This window comes from Lonchura striata, chromosome 36 (assembly GCF_046129695.1).
Source record: "Lonchura striata isolate bLonStr1 chromosome 36, bLonStr1.mat, whole genome shotgun sequence".
NCBI classification, from domain to species: domain Eukaryota; kingdom Metazoa; phylum Chordata; class Aves; order Passeriformes; family Estrildidae; genus Lonchura; species Lonchura striata.
In genome coordinates, this window is record NC_134638.1 from 1,378,141 (window position 1) to 1,396,089 (window position 17,949).

At 63.2% G+C, this 17,949-nt stretch overlaps 1 protein-coding gene across 1 annotated transcript; it reads left to right on the plus strand.

Annotated features, from left to right (window-relative positions):
* The first annotated feature begins 4,990 nt into the window (after positions 1-4,990).
* MECP2 (methyl-CpG binding protein 2) lies at positions 4,991-11,746 on the plus strand. The gene is made up of 5 exons (XM_077789655.1): positions 4,991-5,037; positions 10,180-10,482; positions 10,582-11,292; positions 11,350-11,543; positions 11,639-11,746. The coding sequence occupies exons 1-5, from the start codon at positions 5,000-5,002 to the stop codon at positions 11,704-11,706; spliced, it is 1,314 nt and encodes a 437-aa protein (XP_077645781.1). The 5' UTR covers positions 4,991-4,999; the 3' UTR covers positions 11,707-11,746.
* Positions 11,747-17,949: the final 6,203 nt, after the last annotated feature.

The window sequence follows — 17,949 nt, forward strand, 5'->3', positions numbered from 1 at the left end:
TCCCGGGGATCATTTGGGCGGTCCCGGGGGATTTTGGGTGGTCCCGGGGATCATTTGGGGGGTCCCGGGGGATTTTGGGTGGTCCCGGGGATCATTTGGGGGATCCCGGGGGATTTTGGGCAGTCCCGGCTGACATTTGGGGGGGTCCCGGGGGATTTTGGGTGGTCCCGGCTGACATTTGGGGGGTCCCGGGGGATTTTGGGCGGTCCCGGCTGACATTTGGGGGGTCCCGGGGGAATTTGGGCGGTCCCGGGGATCATTTGGGGGGTCCCGGGGGATTTTGGGCGGTCCCGGCTGACATTTGCGGGGTTCCTTGCCCTCCACCCCCCCCCCCAAGGGGGGGACTACATGTCCCAGGGTCCCTCTGGGGACCCCCCCCAGGTGTCCCCCTAATCCCGGGGGGGTCACGGGTGGCCGGGATTAGGGACAATCCCCCCGGAGGTGGCCCCGATCCGGGGGGGGGGAGGGGGCGGGGGTGGGACCCCCCGAAACGGGGAGGGGGGGTGGAAAAAAGTTGGGGGGAGGGGAGAGGAACCCATGGACTGGGGGGGATGGGGGGTCCGGGGGGGTTTGGGGGTGTCCAGAGGGGGTTTGGGAGGGGGTCCCATATTGGGGAGGGGGTCGGGGAGGTTGGGGGGTGGTCCGGGGGGGGGGTCGGGAGGGGCCGGGGGTGGGGGAGGGGGGATTAGAGCTCCATCCCCGCTCATCCCCCGCCCTCCCCCACCCCGCTCCGGACTGGGGGCACCGTGAGCAAACTGGTGGCCACAGTGGCCGGACTGGTGGCCGTCCTTGCCATACTGGTTTTACTGGTGGCTGCAGTGCCCATACTGGTTCCATACTGGTTTTACTGGTGGCTGCAGTGCCCATACTGGTTCCATACTGGTCTCCGTACTGGTGGCTGCAGTGCCCATACTGGTGCCATACTGGTTCTTTACTGGTGGCTGCAGTGCCCATACTGGTTCCATACTGGTCTCCGTACTGGTGGCTGCAGTGCCCATACTGGTGCCATACTGGTTCTTTACTGGTGGCTGCAGTGCCCATACTGGTGCCATACTGGTTTTACTGGTGGCTGCAGTGCCCATACTGGTTCCATACTGGTTCTTTACTGGTGGCTGCAGTGCCCATACTGGTTCCATACTGGTCTCCGTACTGGTGGCTGCAGTGCCCATACTGGTGCCATACTGGTTCTTTACTGGTGGCTGCAGTGCCCATACTGGTTCCATACTGGTCTCCGTACTGGTGGCTGCAGTGCCCATACTGGTGCCATACTGGTTCTTTACTGGTGGCTGCAGTGCCCATACTGGTGCCATACTGGTTTTATTGGTGGCTGCAGTGCCCATACTGGTGCCATACTGGTCCCCATACTGGTGGCTGCAGTGCCCATACTGGTGGCATACTGGTTCTTTACTGGTGGCTGCAGTGCCCATACTGGTGCCATACTGGTTCTTTACTGGTGGCTGCAGTGCCCATACTGGTTCCATACTGGTCTCCGTACTGGTGGCTGCAGTGCCCATACTGGTGCCATACTGGTTTTATTGGTGGCTGCAGTGCCCATACTGGTGCCATACTGGTCCCCATACTGGTGGCTGCAGTGCCCATACTGGTGCCATACTGGTTCTTTACTGGTGGCTGCAGTGCCCATACTGGTGCCATACTGGTCCCCATACTGGTGGCTGCAGTGCCCATACTGGTGCCATACTGGTTTTACTGGTGGCTGCAGTGCCCATACTGGTGCCATACTGGTTCTTTACTGGTGGCTGCAGTGCCCATACTGGTTCCATACTGGTCTCCATACTGGTGGCTGCAGTGCCCATACTGGTGCCATACTGGTTCTTTACTGGTGGCTGCAGTGCCCATACTGGTTCCATACTGGTCCCCGTACTGGTGGCTGCAGTGCCCATACTGGTGCCATACTGGTTTTATTGGTGGCTGCAGTGCCCATACTGGTGCCATACTGGTTCTTTACTGGTGGCTGCAGTGCCCATACTGGTGCCATACTGGTGGCACTGGTGCCTCTACTGGTCTTGTACTCGTCTCAGTTGTCCCCATACTGGTCCTGCACTGGAGTCTGTGGTGCCTGTACTGGTCCAGGACTGGTGGCCACGATCCCCATACTGGTCCCTGATGTCCCGTACTGGTCCCACTTGTCCCCGTACTGGTCCCAGTTGCCCCATACTGGTCCCAGTTCTCCCCGTACTGGTCCCAGTTCTCCCCGTACTGGTCCCAGTTGTCCCGTACTAGTCCCAGTTATTCCCATACTGGTCCCAGCTCTCCCTGTACTGGTCCCAGTTATTCCCATACTGGTCCTAGTTGTCCCCGTACTGGTCCCAGTTGCCCCATACTGGTCCCAGTTGTCCCGTACTGGTCCCAGTTATTCCCATACTGGTCCCAGTTATTCCCGTACTGGTCCCAGTTCTCCCCGTACTGGTCCCAGTTGCCCCGTACTGGTCCCAGTTCTCCCTGTGCTGGTCCCAGCTCTCCCCGTACTGGTCCCAGTTATTCCCATACTGGTCCCAGTTGTCCCGTACTGGTCCCAGTTATTCCCATACTGGTCCTAGTTGTCCCCGTACTGGTCCCAGTTGCCCCGTACTGGTCCCAGTTGTCCCCGTACTGGTCCCAGTTATTCCCGTACTGGTCCTAGTTGTCCCCGTACTGGTCCCAGTTGTCCCGTACTGGTCCCAGTTATTCCCATACTGGTCCCAGTTATTCCCATACTGGTCCCAGTTCTCCCCGTACTGGTCCCAGTTATTCCCGTACTGGTCCCAGTTGCCCCGTACTGGTCCCAGTTGCCCCGTACTGGTCCCAGTTGCCCCATGCTGGTCCCAGTTGTCCCGTACTGGTCCCAGTTCTCCCCATACTGGTCCCAGTTGTCCCGTACTGGTCCCAGTTCTCCCCATACTGGTCCCAGTTCTCCCCGTACTGGTCCCAGTTGCCCCATACTGGTCCCAGTTCTCCCCATACTGGTCCCAGTTGTCCCGTACTGGTCCCAGTTATTCCCATACTGGTCCCAGTTGCCCCATACTGGTCCCAGTTATTCCCATACTGGTCCCAGTTCTCCCCATACTGGTCCGAGTTCTCCCCGTACTGGTCCCAGTTATTCCCATACTGGTCCCAGTTCTCCCCGTACTGGTCCCAGTTGCCCCGTACTGGTCCCAGTTCTCCCCGTACTGGTCCCAGTTGCCCCATACTGGTCCCAGTTCTCCCCGTACTGGTCCCAGTTGTCCCGTACTGGTCCCAGTTATTCCCATACTGGTCCCAGTTATTCCCATACTGGTCCCAGTTGCCCCGTACTGGTCCCAGTTCTCCCCGTACTGGTCCCAGTTGTCCCGTACTGGTCCCAGTTGTCCCCATACTGGTCCCAGTTCTCCCCGTACTGGTCCCAGTTCTCCCCGTACTGGTCCCAGTTATTCCCATACTGGTCCCAGTTCTCCCCGTACTGGTCCCAGTTGCCCCGTACTGGTCCCAGTTCTCCCCGTACTGGTCCCAGTTGCCCCATACTGGTCCCAGTTATTCCCATACTGGTCCCAGTTCTCCCCATACTGGTCCGAGTTCTCCCCGTACTGGTCCCAGTTATTCCCATACTGGTCCCAGTTCTCCCCGTACTGGTCCCAGTTGCCCCATACTGGTCCCAGTTATTCCCATACTGGTCCCAGTTCTCCCCATACTGGTCCGAGTTCTCCCCGTACTGGTCCCAGTTATTCCCATACTGGTCCCAGTTCTCCCCGTACTGGTCCCAGTTGCCCCGTACTGGTCCCAGTTGCCCCATACTGGTCCCAGTTCTCCCCGTACTGGTCCCAGTTCTCCCCGTACTGGTCCCAGTTGTCCCGTACTAGTCCCAGTTATTCCCATACTGGTCCCAGTTCTCCCCCTACTGGTCCCAGTTGCCCCATACTGGTCCCAGTTCTCCCCGTACTGGTCCCAGTTATTCCCGTACTGGTCCCAGTTATTCCCATACTGGTCCCAGTTGCCCCGTACTGGTCCCAGTTATTCCCGTACTGGTCCCAGTTGCCCCGTACTGGTCCCAGCTCTCCCCATACTGGTCCCAGTTCTCCCCGTACTGGTCCCAGTTATTCCCATACTGGTCCCAGTTCTCCCCATACTGGTCCCAGTTCTCCCTGTACTGGTCCCAGTTGTCCCGTACTGGTCCCAGTTATTCCCATACTGGTCCCAGTTCTCCCCGTACTGGTCCCAGTTCTCCCCGTACTGGTCCCAGTTGTCCCGTACTGGTCCCAGTTCTCCCCATACTGGTCCCAGTTCTCCCTGTACTGGTCCCAGTTGTCCCGTACTGGTCCCAGTTCTCCCTGTACTGGTCCCAGTTCTCCCCGTACTGGTCCCAGTTATTCCCATACTGGTCCCAGTTCTCCCTGTACTGGTCCCAGTTATTCCCATACTGGTCCCAGTTCTCCCCGTCCTGGTCCCAGTTGCCCCGTACTGGTCCCAGTTCTCCCCATACTGGTCCCAGTTCTCCCCGTGCTGGGGCAGCGGGACCCGGGGCGGGCGGGGCGTGGTCGGGGCGTGGCCTCGCGGGGGCGTGGCCGGGGGCGTGGCCTCACGGACCGTTACGGCCGTTGGATTTCAAACCCTTCACAGCGCGGGGGGGCCCAGGCCACGCCCCCTCCGCCGTCTCTTGACCGACGTCCCCTACAGCCAATCAGCACCCGGCGTCCCGGCGCGGGGCCCAATGAGCGGCCGCGCGCGCTCCGCCGACCCCGCCCCCCGTAACTGACAGCGCTTCCCGCCAATTCCAACGGCCCGCCGCGAGCGCCCCGGCCCCGCCCCCGGAGGGCGGCCCCGCCGCCCAATCGCCGCGCGCCGACGCCTTGACCGACGGTGCGCTCCGCCAATCAGCGCCGGGCGGAGGGGCGGGGCCAGCGCCGCTCCGGGTTCCCGTCGCCGCTCGGTCCGGGCCGCCCCCCCCCCCTCCCGCCCCCCCCCTCCCGGCCCCCCCCCTCAGCTTCCCCCCCCCCCCCCCCCCCGCGGGTTCTTCGCTGCGAAGAAAATGGCGGCGGCGGCGCCGAGCGGCGACGAGGGGCGGCTGTGAGTGAGGAGGGGGCGGCGGGGCCGGGGGGGGGCCGCGGCGGCTGTTGGGGAAAGCTGTGAGGGAGCGGAGAGCCGGTGGGGGGGGGGGGGGGGGGGTCTCGCGCGCGCGCGCGCACGGGGCGACGCCCCCCCCCTCCTCTCTCCCTCACGCCCCCCCCCCCCCCCCACATCCCCTTTTCCTTCCCCTCACGGGCCGGGCGGGAACCGGGGATGGCGGGCGGGGGGGGTGTGTGTGTGTGTGTGAGGGCTGGGGGGGGGCTGCGAGCGCCGCGAGTGCGTCACGAGCGGCCGCGGCCCCCCCGGGGGGCGGGAGGAGCCCCCCGGCTCCGGGGAACCCTCGGTGGGACCCCCCGAGCCTTCCTCGGGACCCTCCGCCACGGGGGGACCTCCCTTCCCTTTCCTCCGCCAGCCCCACAAAATGCGGCCCCCCCCCTCCAACCCCATCCTCAGCGCCGCTGTGAAATTTGGGGACACCCCCCCCCCCCCAAAATACACCCCTTCCCCAAAATCCTGTGTGCGTCGCCATCCCGTCAGGGTGGGATTTGGGGACCCCCCATCTCTCGCAGGGACCCCCGCCCACCCCCCCCCCCACAAGGGGACACACCCCCCCGGCCCGTCCCGCGCGCAAAAAAAACCCAAAAAAACCGCCCCAAACCCTTCCCGAGTCGCCCCAAAATCCACCCCGAACCCCCCGCGAGTCACCCCGGATTTCCAGAGTTACCCCAAACCCCCCTAAATCACCCCGTGACTCCCCGAGTTAGCCCGACACCCCCCCCGAAGTCACCCCAAAACCCACCCCGGAGTCACCCCGAAACCCTCCTGAAGTCACCCCAAAACCCACCCCGAAGTCACCCCGAAACCCTCCTGAAGTCACCCCAAAACCCACCCCGAAGTCACCCAAAAACCCTCCTGAAGTCACCCTGAAACCCACCCCGAAGTCACCCCGAAACCCTCCTGAAGTCACCCCAAAACCCACCCCGGAGTCACCCCAAAACCCTCCTGAAGTCACCCCAAAACCCACCCCGGAGTCACCCCGAAACCCACCCTGAAGTCACCCCGAAACCCACCCCGGAGTCACCCCAAAACCCACCCCGAAGTCACCCAAAAACCCTCCTGAAGTCACCCTGAAACCCACCCCGAAGTCACCCCGAAACCCTCCTGAAGTCACCCCAAAACCCACCCCGGAGTCACCCCAAAACCCTCCTGAAGTCACCCCAAAACCCACCCCGGAGTCACCCCGAAACCCACCCTGAAGTCACCCCGAAACCCACCCCGGAGTCACCCCAAAACCCACCCCGAAGTCACCCCAAAACCCTCCTGAAGTCACCCCAAAACCCTCTTGAAGTCACCCCAAAACCCACCCCAGAGAAGTCACCCCGAAACCCACACCGAAGTCACCCCCAAACCCTCCTGAAGTCACCCCGAAACCCACCCCGGAGTCACCCCAAAACCCTCCTGAAGTCACCCCAAAACCCTCCCGAAGTCACCCCAAAACCCACCCCGAAGTCACCCCAAAACCCTCCTGAAGTCACCCCAAAACCCACTCCAGAGTCACCCCGAAACCCACCCCGAGTCGCCCCAAAACACCCCGAGTCACCCCAAAATGTTACGCCTGCGCTGCGCCCCAAAATACCCAAATTTGCCCCGAACTTTCGCACTCACGTGGTGCCCCAAAACACCCCGGGTTACCCCAAAATAACCGGAATTTCCCCAAAATGCTGCACCCCAAAACTGCCTCAAATTATTGCATGCACGTGATGCCCCAAATTATCCCAAACTGCCCCAAAATGATGCACCCCAAAATACCTGAAAACGCCCCAAACCGCTGTTCACGCTGCGCCCCCAAACCCCCTGAATTATCCCAAAATGCTGCGCCCCAAAATACCCAAAATTGCCCCAAACTGCTCCTCACGCCGTGTCCCAAATCCTCTCGATTTACCCTAAAATCCCCTGAATTGCTCCAAAATTTTCTGCTCGTGCGCCACCCCAAAATACCCAAAATTGCCCAAAACGCTGCTCAGGCAGCACACCCCAAACACTCCATTTACCCAAAAATCCCCCAAATTTCCCCAAATTGCTGCACTCATGCAGCGCCCCCAAACTCCCCGAGTTACCCCAAAATACCCTGAATTCCCCCAAAATACAACAGCCCCAAAATACCCAGAATCGCCTCAAAGTTGCTTCAAATGTTCCCCTCATGCTGCTCCCAAAAACGCCTCAAATTCCCCCAAAACAGCCGCGCTCCCGCGGCCCCTCCGAGTCCCCCCAAATTCCCCCAAATCCCACCTGGAATTGCCCTAAAACTGCCCTCACGCCCCGAAATCCCACAAATCATCCCTAAATTTCCCAAATGTTGCCAGAATTATCCAAATTTCCCCGGAACACCCCAAAATCTGGGGTCTCACGCCCACCTTTGCTGTGCCCGGGGTTGTGCCCACCCCAAGACCCCCTTGGGATCCTCAACCCTGGGGCCACCAGGGCCACCCCAGACCCCTCTGGGACCTCCCAGGGACCCCCCAGGGCCACCAAGAGACCACCCAGGGCCACCTCAGCCCCCCGACCATGGGACATGTCGGGGAGTCCCTGGGGGTCACCCCTTGTCCCCAGTCCCCCTCATCCCGCCATTCCCACGCCCCTTCCCAAATTTTTTTGGTGCCGTTTTTGTGACTTTTAGCCCCAGGATGGGGCTGGGGGGTCCCGGCCGTGCTCCCCTCTCGGTGGGGAGGGGTCGGGGGGCTCTCCTGATGTCCAGGGTGTCACCGTGGGGACCCCCAGCGCTGGGGAGGGGGTCCTGGGGGGCTGCATCCCCCTCCCCATGACCGACCCCACGGTGGGGGTCCCGCCCCTCCCCGAGCCTCACCTGTGTGTGTTTCCTCGCCAGGACGGGACCCCCGCGCCGGTGGCAGCGGTGACACCGAGGACGGGGGTCCCACCCCACCCCAAATCCCCCCCTAACGAGGGTCCCGTCCCCGGTGACACCGACACGGGGGTCCGGTGACAGCCCCGGTGACAGCCCTGCGCTGACCACGGCCCCCAGGGCTGGTTTTAGTCCGGCCGAGCCCGGACGGGGCTTTGGGGACGTCCGGTGTCCACTCCGAGCCCCCGTCCCCTCCGTGCCCCCCACACCGCCGACTGACCAGCGCTGGGATGGCATTCCGGCCGCGGCCGTAATTCCCGCCGGTCCGGGCTGCCCCTCCTTCCTCCTCCTCCTCCTCCTCCTCCTTGTCCTGGCTCTGGCCAGGCCCATCCCCTGCTTTGGCCAATTCGGTGCCGTGTCCGTGTGTCCGGTCCTGTCCGTTTGTCCATCTGTGCAGCCGGGACTGACCAGTGCCGTGTCCAGGGAGCTGCGGTGCTGCATCCGTGTGTCCGGCGGGGTCTGTGTCCAGCACTGACCGGTGCTGTGTCCGGAGAGATGCGGGGCCTGTCCGTGTGTCCAGCACTGACCAGTGCTGTGTCCAGAGAGATGCGGGGCCCGTCCGTGTGTCCAGCACTGACCAGTGCCATGTCTGGAGAGGTGCAGGGCCCTGTCTGTCAGTGTCCGTGTGTCCAGCACTGACCGGTGCTGTGTCCAGAGAGATGCGGGGCCCTGTCCGTGTGTCCAGCACTGACCAGTGCTGTGTCCAGAGAGATGCAGGGCCCTGTCCGTGTGTCCAGCACTGACCAGTGCTGTGTCCAGAGAGATGCGGGGCCCTGTCCGTGTGTCCAGCACTGACCGGTGCTGTGTCCAGAGAGATGCGGGGCCCTGTCCGTGTGTCCAGCACTGACCGGTGCTGTGTCCAGAGAGATGCGGGGCCCGTCCGTGTGTCCAGCACTGACCAGTGCCGTGTCCGGAGAGGTGCAGGGCCCTGTCTGTCAGTGTCCATGTGTCCAGCACTGACCGGTGCCGTGTCCGGAGAGGTGCAGGGCCCTGTCTGTCAGTGTCCGTGTGTCCAGCACTGACCAGTGCCGTGTCCAGAGAGGTGCAGGGTCCTGTCTGTCAGTGTCCGTGTGTCCAGCACTGACCGGTGCCGTGTCCAGAGAGGTGCAGGGCCCTTCTGTCAGTGTCCGTGTGTCCAGCACTGACCGGTGCTGTGTCCGGAGAGGTGCAGGGCCCTGTCTGTCAGTGTCCGTGTGTCCAGCACTGACCAGTGCCGTGTCCGGAGAGGTGCAGGGCCCTGTCTGTCAGTGTCCGTGTGTCCAGCACTGACCGGTGCCGTGTCCAGAGAGGTGCAGGGCCCTGTCTGTCAGTGTCCGTGTGTCCAGCACTGACCGGTGCCGTGTCCGGAGAGGTGCAGGGCCCTGTCTGTCAGTGTCCGTGTGTCCAGCACTGACCGGTGCTGTGTCCAGGGATCCCCAGGGCTGTGTCCATGTGTCCATCTGGTCCATGCAACCAGCACTGACCAATGCTGCGTCTGGAGAGTTGCAGGGCCTGGTCCATGTGTCCAGCGAGTCTGTGTCCGTGTGTCCATTGGGTTCATGCGTCCAGTGCTGACCAGCACCATGTCCAAAGAGTCGTGGGATCCTATTGGTGTGTCCAGCACTGACCAACGCTGTGTCCGGGAGCTCACTGGGCTGTGTCCCTGTGTCTGTCAGTGTCCGTGTGTCCAGCACTGACCAGCGCTGTGTCCAGGGCTCTGTCCATGTGTCCAGGGCCCTGTCCGTGTGTCCAGTGCTGGGTCCAGGGCCCTGTCCGTGCGTCCAGGGCCCTGTCCGTGTGTCCAGCACTGACCAGCACTGTGTCCAGGGCTCTGTCCGTGTGTCCAGCACTGACCAGCACTGTGTCCAGGGCTCTGTCCGTGTGTCCAGCACTGACCAGCGCCGTGTCCAGGGCCCTGTCCGTGTGTCCAGCACTGACCAGCACTGTGTCCAGGGCCCTGTCTGTGTGTCCAGCACTGACCAGCACTGTGTCCAGGGCCCTGTCCGTGCGTCCAGGGCCCTGTCTGTGTGTCCAGCACTGACCAGCACTGTGTCCAGGGCCCTGTCCGTGCGTCCAGGGCCCTGTCTGTGTGTCCAACACTGACCAGTGCCGTGTCCGGAGCCCAGCACTGACCCCTCCCACACCCAGCGACTCGCGTGGCCGCAGCCCCGTGCCCCTCACGTCCGTGCGTCCATCCCTGCCCCTGTCCCCGTGCCCCCGCTGACCGCTGCGTGTCCCCACAGGGAGGAGAAGTCCGAGGAGAACCTGCAGCGGCCGCCCAAGGCCAAGAAGCCCAAGAAGGAGCGCAAGGAGCCGGAGCAGCCCGCGGCCGAGCCCGCCGAGGCCGGCAAGGCCGAGAGCTCAGAGGGGGCCGGGGCGGCGCCGGCGGCCCCGGAGGCGTCGGCGTCGCCGAAGCAGCGGCGCTCCATCATCCGCGACCGCGGGCCCATGTACGACGACCCCACGCTGCCCGAGGGCTGGACGCGCAAGCTGAAGCAGCGCAAGTCCGGCCGCTCGGCCGGCAAGTACGACGTCTACCTGATCAAGTGAGGCCCCGGCACGCGTCGTGGTGGGGGGTTGGCCGGAGAATCGGGGTGTGGTCATCGCCGCTGACCGCTCGCTGACCGCTCGCTCTCCGTCCGCAGCCCGCAGGGAAAAGCCTTCCGCTCCAAGGTGGAGCTGATCGCCTACTTCGAGAAGGTGGGGGACACCTCGCTGGACCCCAACGACTTCGACTTCACCGTGACCGGCCGGGGCAGCCCGTCGCGCCGCGAGCAGCGCCCGCCCAAGAAGCCCAAATCGCCCAAAGGCCCCGGCACCGGCCGCGGCCGCGGGCGGCCCAAGGGCAGCGGCGGCGGCGGCGGCGGCGCCCGGCCCAAGGCGGCCGCCGCCGTGTCCGAAGGGGGCTCCGCGGCCAAGCGGGCGCTGGAGAAGCCGCCGGGCAAGCTGCTGGTCAAGATGCCGTTCTCCCCGGGCCAGCCGGGCCCCGCTGCCCCGCCGGCCCCGCGGCGGCCGGGCCGCAAGCGCCGGGCCGAGCCGGACAGTCCGGCCGTGCCCAAGAAACGCGGGCGCAAACCGGCGGGGGCAACGGGGCCGGGGGGGCCGGGCGGCCCCGACAAGAAGGCGACGACTCCCCCGGCCGTGCAGGAGACCGTGCTGCCCATCAAGAAGAGGAAGACGAGGGAGACGGTGGTGGTGGAACCGGTGACGACGGCGGGCGCCGCGACCGCCACGACGACGACGCCGCGGCCGCCGCCGACCCCGCCGGGCCCCCGCGGCCCCCGCAGCGCCCGCAGCCCCGGGCGGCGCAGCAAGGAGGGCAGCCCCAAGGGTCGGGGGGCTCCCCCCGCGCCCCCGCCGCCGCCGCCGCCGCCGCCGGAGCCCCCCCAGAGCAGCCCCAAGGACAGCGCCAGCCCCCCCGCCCCGCCGCCCCCGCCGCCGCCGCCGCCGCCCCCCCAGGACTTGAGCGGGTGCTCGGAGCAGAGGGGGGGTCCCGCGGCCCCCGACGGCTGCGCCAAGGAGCCCCCTAAGACTCAGCCCCCGCCGCCGTCGCCGCCCTACAAACACCGAGGGGAGCCCGAGCACAAAGACTCTGCCTCCTCTTCCTCCACCTCCTCATCCTCCTCATCCTCCTCCTCCTCCTCCTCCTCCTCGTCGTCCTCGTCGGCGCCGCCGCCGCCCCCGCCCCCCCCAGCGTGGCCGTGCCGCGGCCCCCGGCCCGCGAGGAGCCGGTGGACACGCGGACGCCTGTGCCCGAGCGGGTCAGCTGACTGTGAGCCGCCGCGGGGGACGCACGGACGGACGGACGGACGGACGGACACACGGACGGGCCCCCCTCCCCGCCCTACCCACCCCCCCCCTTTCACGAGGCAGCGGGGACCCCCCCTCCCCCACCAGGAGCGCCCCCCCCCCCATGGGTTTCCCGCCCCTCCCCCCCGCGTCCCCCCCGGATTTTTATTACCGACAAGCACAGCGAGGGACCCCGGACCCCCCCACTTTGCACTTTTGGAGGGGGGGGGTCTCCTGGGCCCCCCCCACGAGGTTGGGCGGGGTTGGGGGGTGGGGGTTGTTTTTTGGGGGGGCGGGGCCGCGTCTTCCCCCCTCCCCCGGCGCCGCTTTTCTCGTTCTTCCAGTTCCGTTCGCGTTTTCCGCCCGTGGGAACCATTTGCACTATGGGGGAGGGGAGGGGGCGGGGCCGGGATCCGGCCAGCGGCCAATGGCGAGCGGCGCTGCTGAAGAGGGGGGCGGGGCCGAGGCCGCGGCCAATCAGGGGCAGGGATCCAGCGTGGAGCCAATCAGGAGAAGGGGGTGCGGCGTCAGGGGGCGGGGTCTGGTGTGGAGCCAATCAAGAGGAGCGATGGGTTCAGCCGGGATCTGGGGCTGAGCCAATCAGGAGCTGAGTTGGGCAGGGGTGGGATCCAGTGTGGAACCAATCAGGAGCGACTGAGGAGGAGGGGGTCTGGTGTTGAGCCAATCAGGTGTGATTTTATTGGGGGTCGGATTTTGAGCCAATCAGCAGCTACCAGTCTGTGCGGGATCTGGTGTCTGCAGCCAATCAGGCAGGGCAGGATTGGGAGGGGGCGGGGCCTGGCCTTTGGCCAATGGGGGCGGCTCTGTGGGTGCCGGACCTGGAGTGGAGCCAATCGGGAGAAGCGAGATCAGACTTGGAGCCAATCAGGAGCAGCCTCGGGTTCAGCTGGGATCCAGTGTTTGGCCAATCAGGAGCCGCGATCCGGAGGGGGAACAGAGGGGGGTGGGGAGGATTCTGGATCCCCCCGCACGGAGGCGTGGTCGAGTCATGAGCCAATCAGGGAGCGGGTAGGGTCGGCGCCGTCCAATCAGAGCTGAGATCCTGTGGGGGCGGGGCCGGCCCTGGCCCCAGGCGACTCTGGGCGGGGGCGGGGCCCGGCCGGGATCCAATCAGGAGTGGTTTGGATTGGAGGGGCGGGTCCGGCCCCCGCCCAATGGGGTTGCTCGGCCCTGGAGGGGTGGGATCCAGGCGCGGCCAATCAGGACAGGCCGTGGGAATGGTGGGAGCCAATCAGGAGGAAGGGTGGGATCCAGGCGCGGCCAATCACGAGTCAGAATGGGCAGAGCTGGGATCCAGTCTGGAGCCAATGAAAATTGAGGGTGTGATCTGGTCAGGAGCCAATCAGGGGCAAGAGTGGGACCGGTAAAGAGCCAATCATGATCGAGCTGGGCAGGGCTGGGATCCCGTCCACAGCCAATCAGAACTGACCATGGGTGGAGCTGGGATCTGGTACAGAGCCAATCAGAAACGCGGGTGGGATCCGATCGGGAACCAATCAGGAGTGAGCTGGGCGGGGCCGGGATCTGGTCTCGAGCCAATCAGGAGCGAGCACGGGGCGATCCACTTCACCCTGGGGGGAGGGGGGGGGGGGTCGTTCTGCCCCTCCCCCACCCGCCCCCCCCCCCCCAGTCCCATCCCGGGTGGGGGAGGGGTCCCCGTCCTGCACTTTACCCACCCGGGGGGGGGAGGGGGAGGGGTCGCCCCCCCTTTGTGCCCCCCCCCCGTTCTTCCATCCCCCCCCCCCGGGGGTCCCCGACCCCCCCCCGGCTCCTCACGGCAATAACGGGGGGGGAGGGGCGGCCAGAGAGAGCGAACCCCAAAAAGGGGGAGGGGCCCACGTGGGGGAGGGGTCCCGGGGGGCGTGGGGGGCGCAGCCACCACCACGGAGGGGGGGGGGGTAAATTTTGGGGGGCCCCCCCACCCCCCACCTATTTATTCTCTCGAGACGTTTTTGCCTTATAAAGTTCCGGAAAAGCCCCTCGGTGTCGGTTGTTTTTGGGTGGGGGTGGGGGGGGGGGTGGTCCCACGGCGCCGCCCCTCCCCCCCAATTTAGACACCCCCCCCCCCCCACCCCCAAATTCCGCCCCCCCCCCCCCCCCCCCCCCCCGGGTCTGTGTCTGTGCTGCTGCTGCTGCTGCTGCGCGTGATCCAGCGATTATAAATCTGTGTAACCCTCAGCCGCCTCTGCCGCTTCTTTGGCTCCGCGCACGGATCCCCCCGGAAAATCCGGACCCAGGTCCCCCCAAAAATCCCCCCTAAAATCCCGCCCAGATCCCCCAAAACATCCCCAAAAATCCCGCCTAAAATCCCGCCCAGATCCCCTAAAACTTCCCCAAAAATCCCCCCTAAAATCCCGCCCAGATCCCCCAAAACATCCCCAAAAATCCCGCCTAAAATCCTGCCCAGATCCCCTAAAACCTCCCCAAAAATCCCCCCCAAAATCCCGCCCAGATCCCCCAAAACTTCCCCAAAAATCCCCCCTAAAATCCCGCCCAGATCCCCCAAAACTTCCCCAAAAATCCCCCCTAAAATCCCTCCCAGATCCCCAAAAAACCTCCCCAAAAATCCCCTATAAAATCTTCCTAAAATCCCGCCCAGATCCCTCCTAAAATCCCACCCACATCTCCCCAAAAACCTCCCCAAAAATCCCCCTTAAAATCTTCCTAAAATCCCTGCCCACATCCCTCCAAAATCCCCCCACAAATATCCCTACCAGATCCCCTCAAAACCCCTCCGGAAATCCCCCCAAAATTTCCCCTAAAATCCCCCTTGATCCCCCTAAAATCCCTCCAGAAATCCCCCCAAAATTGCCCCCAAAATCCCATGGTATCCCCTCAAAACCCCTCCAAAAATCGCCCCCAAAATCCCCTCCAGAATCCCCCAGAATTTCCCCCACAAATCCCCCCCAGGTGCTTCTGGTGTTTGGAGGCTCCCCGGTTTATTTGGGGACCCCATGGGCTGATTTTGGGCTCCCCATGGGCTGATTTTTGGGTCCCCAGGTGGATTTTGGAGTCCCCAGGTGGACTTCAGGGTCCCCAGGTGGATTTTAGGGTCTCCAGGTGGATTTTGGGCTTCCCATGGGCTGATTTTGGGGTCCCCAGGTGGATTTTGGGGTCCTCAGGTGGACTTCAGGGTCCCTAGGTGGATTTTGGGCTCCCCATGGGCTGATTTTGGGGTCCCCAGGTGGATTTTAGGGTCTCCAGGTGGATTTTGGGCTTCCCATGGGCTGATTTTGGGGTCCCCAGGTAAATTTTGGGGTCTCAATGGGCTGACTTTATGGTCCCCAGGTGGATTTTAGGCTCCCCATGGGCTGATTTTGGGGTCCCCGGGTGGATTTTGGGGTCCCCAGGTGGATTTTAGGTTCCCCAGGTGGATTTTAGGCTCCCCATGGGCTGATTTTGGAGTCCCCAGGTGGATTTTGGAGTCCCCAGGTGGATTTTGGAGTCCCCAGGTGGATTTTGGGGTCCCAATGGGCTGATTTTGGAGTCCCCAGGTGGATTTTGGGGTGCCCAGGTGGATTTTGGGGTTCCCGAGTGCTTTTCGGCCGTGCAGGAGTTGATTTTAGGCTCTCCCCAGGTGGGGCTGTGTCCGTCCAGGTGCATTGGGAACCCCCAGGTGAGGTTTAGGATCCCGGGCTGCTGAGGTTGGGTTCCTCCAGGAAGATTTTGGGGGTCCTGCGTGGATTTTGACCCCGACGTGTGCTGAGTTTGGGTCCTCCCAGGTGGATTTGGGACCCCCAAGGTGGATTTGGGACCCCCCCAGGTGATTTTGGGACCCCCCCAGGTGAGTTTAGGACCCCTCAGGTGGACTTGGGACCCCCAAGGTGATTTTGGGTCCCCCCAGGTGGATTTGGGACCCCCCCAGGTGATTTTGGGACCCCCCAGGTGGATTTGGGACCCCCCAGGTGATTTTGGGACCCCCCCAGGTGGATTTGGGACCCCCCCAGGTGAGTTTGGGACCCCCCAGGTGATTTTGGGTCCCCCCAGGTGGATTTGGGACCCCCAAGGTGATTTTGGGACCCCCCGAGGTGATTTTGGGACCCTCCGAGGTGAGTTTGGGATCCCTCAGGTGGATTTGGGACCCCCAAGGTGATTTTGGGACCCCCCGAGGTGATTTTGGGACCCTCCGAGGTGAGTTTGGGTCCCCCCAGGTGGATTTGGGACCCCCCAGGTAGATTTGGGACCCCCCCCAGGTGATTTTGGGTCCCCCCAGGTGGATTTGGGACCCCCCAGGTGGATTTGGGACCCCCCCAGGTGATTTTGGGACCCCCCCAGGTGGATTTGGGACCCCCCCAGGTGATTTTGGGTCCCCCCAGGTGGATTTGGGACCCCCCGATGGCTTTTGGGGTCCCCGGGTGCTGATTTCGGGGTCCCCAGGGGGGTCGGGAGGGTGGATCAGGGATGTCCCCACAGATCACCTGGATGACGTCACCAGGTTCCCTTCAATGACGTCACCGGGTTACCTCCGATGACGTCACTGGAGTCCCTCCGATGACGTCACTGACCCCCTCATGGGACCTCACCTGCTCCCAGGTGCCCCCCCCGCCCTCGGGAGCGCCCCGGAAGCTCTGACGTCACCCCACGACGCCATTCTCACGTACGACGTCATCACCCCGATGACGTCATCGTTAAGGCCCCGCCCCTTTGCCACCCCCGGTTCCGCCACGCTCAAGATGGCGGCGGGGGCGGGGCCTGGGCGGGACCTCCCGGGTGGAGGAGGCGGGGCTGGGAGGGACTGGGATAAACTGGGAGGGACTGGGATAAACTGGGAGGGACTGGGATAAACTGGGAGGGACTGGGATAAACTGGGAGGGGCTGGGAGGGGAGTGGGACAAACTGGGAGGGACTGGGAGGGGACTGGGATAAACTGGGAGGGACTGGGAGGGGACTGGGATAAACTGGGATAAATTGGGAGGGATTGGGAGGGACTGGGATAAACTGGGATAAATTGGGAGGGACTGAGAGGGACTGGGAGGGAACTGGGATGGTCTGGGAGAGACTGGGAGGGGACTGGGATAAATTGGGAGGGATTGGGAGGGGAGTGGGAGGGACTGGGACAAACTGGGAGGGAACTGGGAGGGGAGTGGGAGGGACTGGGAGGGGACTGGGATAAACTGGGAGGGGACTGGGATAAACTGTGAGGGACTGGGATGAACTGGGAGGGGCTGGGAGGGAACTGGGATGGTCTGGGAGGGACTGGGATAAACTGGGAGGCACTGGGATGAACTGAGATAAACTGGTATGAACTGGGAGAGGCTGGGATAAACTGGGAATGAACTGGGATGGACTGGGAGGAAATGGAACCTCCAGCACTCCCCCCAAAAGGACCGGGGCACCCCCAGACTCATTTCTGGCCGGGGCAGGGGCTCCAACCCCCTCCCCAAAATCCCCCAAACACCGAACCCGCTCCCCGGACCCTCAGGGGGATCCGCGTCACACCTGGGGTTCATTGTCACACCTGGAGATTATTGTCATACCTGGAATTTATTGTCACACCTGGGGTTCATTGTTACACCTGGGATTTATTGTCACACCTGGGGTTCTTTGTCACACCTGGAATTTATTGTCACACCTGGAGTTCATTGTCACACCTGGATTTTATTGTCACACCTGGAATCCATTGTCACACCTGGATTTTATTGTCACACCTGGAATCCATTGTCACACCTGGAATTTATTGTCACACCTGGGATTTATTGTCACACCTGGGGTTCATTGTTACACCTGGGATTTATTGTCACACCTGGGGTTCTTTGTCACACCTGGAATTTATTGTCACACCTGGAGTTCATTGTCACACCTGGATTTTATTGTCACACCTGGAATCCATTGTCACACCTGGATTTTATTGTCACACCTGGAATCCATTGTCACACCTGGATTTTATTGTCACACCTGGGATTTATTGTCACACCTGGAATCCATTGTCACACCTGGGGTTCTTTGTCACACCTGGATTTTATTGTCACACCTGGGGTTCATTGTCACACCTGGAATCCATTGTCACACCTGGGATTTATTGTCACACCTGGGATTTATTGTCACACCTGGAGTTTATTGTCACACCTGGGGTTTATTTTCACACCTGGATTTTATTGTCACGCCTGAGAATTCATTGTCACACCTGGGGCTGTTTCACACCTGAGCCTGAGGTGAGGACACCCCAAAACCCCCTAAATCTTCCCCAAAACCTCCCCAAACTC

Bases quoted from the DNA above. Each gene is read 5' to 3' on its own strand.
- MECP2 (XM_077789655.1), top strand. From the start codon at position 5,000: ATGGCGGCGGCGGCGCCGAGCGGCGACGAGGGGCGGCT. The intron at 5,038-10,179 runs GTGAGTGAGGAG...GTGTCCCCACAG, and splicing joins AGCGGCGACGAGGGGCGGCT to GGAGGAGAAGTCCGAGGAGA. The intron at 11,544-11,638 runs CCACCTCCTCAT...CCAGCGTGGCCG, and splicing joins AGACTCTGCCTCCTCTTCCT to TGCCGCGGCCCCCGGCCCGC.